Source organism: Marmota monax, unplaced genomic scaffold (genome assembly GCF_021218885.2).
Source record: "Marmota monax isolate L192 unplaced genomic scaffold, Marmota_monax_Labrador192_F-V1.1 WCK01_AAM20220418_F8-fsc00022, whole genome shotgun sequence".
NCBI lineage: Eukaryota > Metazoa > Chordata > Mammalia > Rodentia > Sciuridae > Marmota > Marmota monax.
In genome coordinates this window covers 20,650,678-20,656,677 of record NW_026695215.1, presented here as the reverse complement: position 1 = coordinate 20,656,677, position 6,000 = coordinate 20,650,678, and the positions used below count along the sequence as shown (strand labels likewise).

At 53.5% G+C, this 6,000-nt stretch overlaps 1 protein-coding gene across 1 annotated transcript in view; it reads left to right on the top strand.

Moving 5' to 3' along the window:
- The first annotated feature begins 3,815 nt into the window (after positions 1–3,815).
- Positions 3,816–6,000, top strand: part of Ephb1 (EPH receptor B1) — a 419,708-nt gene continuing 417,523 nt past the window's right edge. The window contains exon 1 of the mRNA XM_046431643.2: positions 3,816–4,228. Within this exon, the coding sequence (XP_046287599.1) occupies positions 4,171–4,228 (58 nt within the window). The 5' untranslated portion in view covers positions 3,816–4,170. The remainder of the gene's footprint in view (positions 4,229–6,000) is intronic.

Below are 6,000 nucleotides of genomic sequence, written 5' to 3'. Positions count from 1 at the left end.
CAAGATCAATTTCAGGATGACTATAATTTGCTCCCCCTACTAGTAAGAAAAAAACAAAACACAAAAAAACCAAAACAAAACAAAACAAAAAGCCCCAACATATGTGTGTGTGTGTGTGTGTGTGTGGTGTGTGTGTATAAGAGTCATGTCTAGGTTAAGTATACACATACACACACGTGCATTTAAAATACGACAAAATAAAAGGAGCAGGAACTTTTAAGATTTTCTAATAGGGTAACAGTATAATGAGTAGAATTACCAAGGGAAGTTCTGAAAAATCTCACTAGAAATGTTTTCCGACCATTTAGACACAAAACTGCTTAGCAATAGGGAGTGAACTGGTTGGCTGCCCCCAAACGTCTAGTCAGAAGGGCCTCTGAGTCTTAACGGAAGGGTTCAGTCACCCTTGGGTGCCTGAGAGCCCTCAGCTGCTGGCCTTAGTGGCAAACATCTGTCGTTTTGAAGGAGTGATTTAGTGATATCAAATAGCCCAGTGATTAATCAAGAAAACAAGTGAGCATTTGACATCAGGGAGGAGAAGAAAAATAACCAAAGAGATGCTGTGGGGAAAAATAGGCACAGAGGCTTTGAATCTAAAACCAATGGTGCTTTGGGGGATATTTACAAATCAGAACCCATTATAAGAGAAAGATCAATCAGCTCTACGGCAAAATTTTAGTATTTAACTTGGTCAGGAAAAGTCAGCGTCTTGAGTTATTAGGGAAATCAACAAGCTGCCCTAAACTGACCCTCTTCTTACCAGAGCCACCAGCATTTGCTAGGAGTCACCAAGAAGAGTTTTTCTCCTTCTGAGTTGATGTTCCATACTTGTCACCTCCTTCATCTTCTTCCTGCTGCAGAACACTTCCTTCAAATAAAACCTGATGTAGATGCCCAGTAAATCACAACAGAGCTGCTGGAGCCTCACAGCAGTTTTAAACTCCTGTACAAAGAGCTTCCAAGCCCCATTGTGCAGCAGGATCAACTGGGAATGAGGGGGCTATAAAAGCAAATTTGAGGGCTTTACTCATTCTCACTGATTTAAAATCTTCAGGGGTGAAGTCTAAGTATCATTATTTTTAGAGAGTGCAATTGGTGATTCTCCTGAAAATATCCAGACACAGGCTGAAAGTGGGCTCCAAGAGGCCTCCCAGGTGTGACATTTTGGAGTTTGAATAATGATTAGCTCTATCTTTAGCTAGGTCTGGAAAAGCCACTCAGTTGGTTCCCAAGCAGAGATGTGCCATGAAGATGCAGGTGAGAGGGACCAGCCGCCTAGAAGGCTTCCTGGGAGAGGTGGGATTTGGGTAGAAATAGGGGGCAGGAAATGTAATTCAACTCATTTTGGTTTTGTAAATAAACAACTAATACAGTGCTTGCATGCAGAAGGTGCTCAATAAAGGGAAGTGATTTTTCACCAATGTCTGACTTCCTTCCACCACCCCTTAGCTGTTCCCTGCTATTATTCTCCAGAATCCTTGTCCCCACCTGACTACCTTTGCCTGTTTGTTCATTGTCATAGTTAGCTGCCTTTGTCTACCATGTCCCCACAGCCTACTCCATGTCTGGGGCATGGTAGGCCCTCAGGAATTATTTGCTGAATAAGTGGGTGAGTGCATTTATAGCCTGTGTGTAGGTGTGCGGACAGCAAGGGGGTAAAGCAGGCTGAGCACCCTAGTCTTAGATGGAGACTGGCAAAAATGGCCAAGAAGGCAGATTCCAGGGTTCTTGCAAAGAAATCTGCAATTCATGTCAGAATGGTTAGGTTTTCTTCAGCAGACAGAGAGGAACCACTAGGGTTTCTGTGCTGGAAAGAGATAAGATCGAGCTTGGCCTATAAGAGATTAGATTGGTAGCAGAGTTCAGAGGCATTAAACATGGAACAGAAACTGGAGAGCCATTCAGAGGCTCTCCAGTTGTTCTGGGGGAGGCAAAGTAGTTAGGAACTGGGATAGATTTATAGGCTTGGGGCAGGAACATCAGGAAAATGAAGTGGCACAGGGTTTCTTTACTGGGGATACTCCCAAGAGACTGTGGTGTAAGGGGAGGAAAAAGATGAAACTCATCCATCCATCCATCCATCCATCCATCCATCCATTCTTGACTCAGAAGAGCAGGTAAAGGTTCCAGGGAGTTATTTGTGAACCCAAGGAAGAGAGGCTCCAAGGACAATGGGTAGGGGACACCTCTTTTGAGAGCTGAAGAGATAATAGAGGAAATGGCAAGAAATAATAGGACAGGGAGGAGGAGGAGGAGTGGGACCATGGGAAGTGGAGCCAGAGTCCCAGAAGAACTAGTGGTCCCTGATGTCAGGGTGTGCCAAAGTCCTGTTGCCCTGGGTGACATCAAAGTTCTCCTGAGATAGTGGAACACAGTTGGTGTCATGGAGGGGCAGAGAGCAGCTGCTGTGGCATTAAGGAGGATGGTGAAGATATCAATGGCACCTTCCCTTTAGGCTCTGAGGCTGGGTTGGGTAGAGAGCAAGGGAAGAGGGAGACAGCCCAAGTCAGAGCTCAGGAGGGAAATAATTGTCAGGATCTGGGGACTTGAGTCTGGCAAGGTGGAGGAGAAGCAACCTCAGCAAAAAAGACTCTAAGCACGGGGGGGGGGGGGACCAATTAGCAAAGGAGGATCATCAAAAAGAGCCTTAGCATTGTGCGCTGCTAACCATTACACTACAGGTAAAGCCTGGGGGAAAGGCCAGCGACCCAACAGATGCACCACCTGGGGTCTTCCCTGACCCTGTAGGATCAGACAATCATCAGTTCTGGGGTTGAGGGGAGGAGGCAAGGACATTTCTCCAGTGCAACATGCAACAAGTCTCAAGGCAGATGCCTGGTCTAGAATACTCTGGCCATCTCCAGAGACAGCAGAACAAAGCAGAACAGTCAACTGAGCCTACTTCCAACACCCTGTTCCCTCCTCAAAAAGTCCTTACCATCCACCAAGCTCACGATCAACCGGCTTCCTCACCTTACCTAACCCTAGGCTGCCTCCATTGTTTTCTCTGCTGTTCTGCGGCTGTCTATGTGACTTTCCATCTGAGGCCTCCTCTGGAGTCAGTGCCCACGGAATGCACTGTAAAGTGAACATTAAAGGTAGCCAGAGGCTTCAGGAGGACAAGAGCAGCAAGGAGTTGGGCAGGAAGCATGTCCAGTGCCCCATGTACACTTGGAGCAGAGCTCCGCAGATTCTCTGAACCCTATTCACTCATTCCATGAACATACTATCACCTTTCATGGGCCAGGCGCTGTGGTGGGCATTGGGGATTCTCAAGTAAACACAATAGACAAGAAGAGAGAGCCCACTTTAATAAAAGGAGACCCACAGTAGACAAAACTCATTAGCAAGTATCTCAACAGGAAGGTGAAGCTCTACTGAGAGGAGGCACAGGGTGTGCCACTGGAGTTGGACCAGAGTGGTGAGGGTACCCTTGTAGCTGAGAAAATGAAAGAAGACAAGATTTAAAGCTCATCCAGTCCTTGCTGGGCTGTAAGGGCAAGGAGCCTCAACCCCTTCTTTTGCTGGGCCCCCTAGCCCTGGGCCTGGGGAGTTGGGGTAGGTCGGTGCGGTTCTCCGACAGCACCACGAGGGGGAGCCCGGACCCCTCCTAGCGCCTTCGGAGCCCTCCCGCACAGCCTTGCAAGCAAAAGTTTTTCTTAAACTAACAATGCCAGTGTAAGGAGGTGCTCGCGCCTGATTGGATGGGAGAATTTTGCAGGTTTGATTCCTTGATTGGACAGGAGGTGTTAGGGGTGGGGAGAGAGCTGATGGTGGGGGATCCCGCTCCCTCCCCCGGCAGTCTGGCCCGCTCTGTCCTCTCGTAGGCTCCGCTGTAGCTCGCAATGTGACACCAGGACGCACACGCTCTCGCGCGCTCTACCAGGCTCGCTCTCCCTCGCCCTCTCGCTCACACACGCACGCACACACCCACCTCTCCCATAAACACACACACACACATGCACACCCACATCCACGCGCGCCCGCACCGCCCCACGCGCGCACACTCCCGTCCACGCCCACGCCGCGCTCCGGGGAGTCCGGTCCCGGCTAGAGCGCGAAAGGATACGGAGAAGCCACCCGCGGGGAGCGCAGCGGCGCCCCGGGACGCGGCGCCCTCCCCGCGCGGCCGCCTCGGCTCAGACTCGGCCTGGGGGCCGCCGGCCGGCGATGGCCCTGGATTGCCTGCTGCTGCTCCTCCTGGCATCCGCAGTGGTCGCTATGGAAGGTAACGTACCCTTCGCGGAGCAAGTTGGCGGCGGGTGGTTGCGCCTCCGGGCTGCCGCGCCCGCAGCTCGCGGGGCTTCTCTGGTTGCTTGGTGTTGCCGGCATCCTGGAACCCGAGGGCTAGGCTGACTGGGAGCCTCTTCCTCCGTCAAACGCCGGGTTGGGGCGGTACCCGCTGGCGTGTCCCCGACCAGCCCTTGCGCCAGCATCTGGCTCACCGAGTACCCCGGCTCCGGCGTCCCGGCGATGGGTGACAGCCCAGATTCCCAGCATATTGGGCTCGGAAAGCGCGGATCCCGCTGCATTGCGGTGCAAGCGCCTTAGGTCCGAGCGGTGCGGGGCGTTAGAGAGGTAGGGGCGCCTCGGGCCATCAGGCTCCTGAAGTACGGGCGCCCGTCGGCTCCCTTCCTATCCCGGCGCTTCCTTCCTATCACTGATGCGCTTCTGAGCGGCCGCGCGCCACCTCCTTTCCTCAGCTCTCTGTCCATGGCTCCTGGACTCTGGGCTCAGCAGGCAAGCGCTGCGCACCGGGAACAGAGAAGCCCTGGCCCAGTACCTTGCAAGTGGGTTGAGTTCATTGACCCTACCGTGGAAAAACTGTCCTGTGGTCCAGGAACCTGCGGGGCTGCATCTTTCCAGTTGGTGCGAGGTGGACACCATTTTCGCTTTAGGAAGTGGGGTGAATGTTGATACTGCCTAAACTCGCCTTTAGTCCCCAAAAGGGGAGAGACTCGACTGTTGGGAACCGACGGGTAGTGACGCTGTCCCTGTTAGTTCAACCTGGGCTGTGCCTCAGGCTGGTGGTCGAGAAAACACGCTCAGCGGACACCGCGCCTGGCGCACTAGGGAGCCCAAGCGCTCAGTGGCGCCCGCGAATCCCAGTGGGAAATCCCTGCCCGGCTCCCCCCCCCCCCCCCCCTCCCCCCCCCCCCCCCATTTTTCGTAGCGGAGCGCGGGCCTCAGCCACCTCCCTAGAACACAGCTCGAGAGGAGCCTGGAGTTGGAGTTGCTGGGAAGGAAGCGACTCCAGGGGTGATGCACCGCCGCAGCCGGACTCGCAGCCCCACTTCTCGATATCCGGCGTGGGGCGGATTCAGGGGACTCGGCACCGAAGGGACCCAGCGCCTGGTTCCTGCGCTGCGTTCCCATCTGGGAACTTGCTCGGCTGGGTGGCACGTTCCTCTCAAAATTGTGACTCAATGCCCAGGGGAAACTCTTCCCCAAACACTGTGGTTCAACCTCCGTCTCCTCCGGAACACATTGCCTCCCTCCTCGGAGCGAAGCTGGGGGGTAATCGGAGCCCTGAGGAGCGGTTTAGATGCCCTAGCCTTTGGGCAAAGACCACCACATCCCGCCTTCCTTCTGGTGGCGGCGCGGGGGTGCGGCGATTAATGCCTAGAAAGCTCTTGCTTGGTTTTCTGAAGGTGGCGTTTTGCCTGTCCCCCGGCTCCTGCAGTTCAGTCAGGCTGCTGGTTTTTTGCGGGAGGGAGGTGATATTTGGAACGTGCAGGGGACTCGAGCCTTAAGGAGTATGGTCAACACCCCAGCGAAGGAGGCTTGGGTTTGACTTATTGAGAGACGCGTGCGGAAGCAGTTGAATTAGAAAGGAAATCGTGGGTCTATCCACCTCCAAACAGGGCAACAAAGCCCGAGTAAAAGCATTTGCAACCGACGGAGATTAGACTTTATAGCGCTGGGGCGGCGTCAAGCTCCTGCGAGGCTGGGTCGCCCAGCTCTCTTCTTGCTCCTAGAGGATCAGGGACTGGTTCTCGG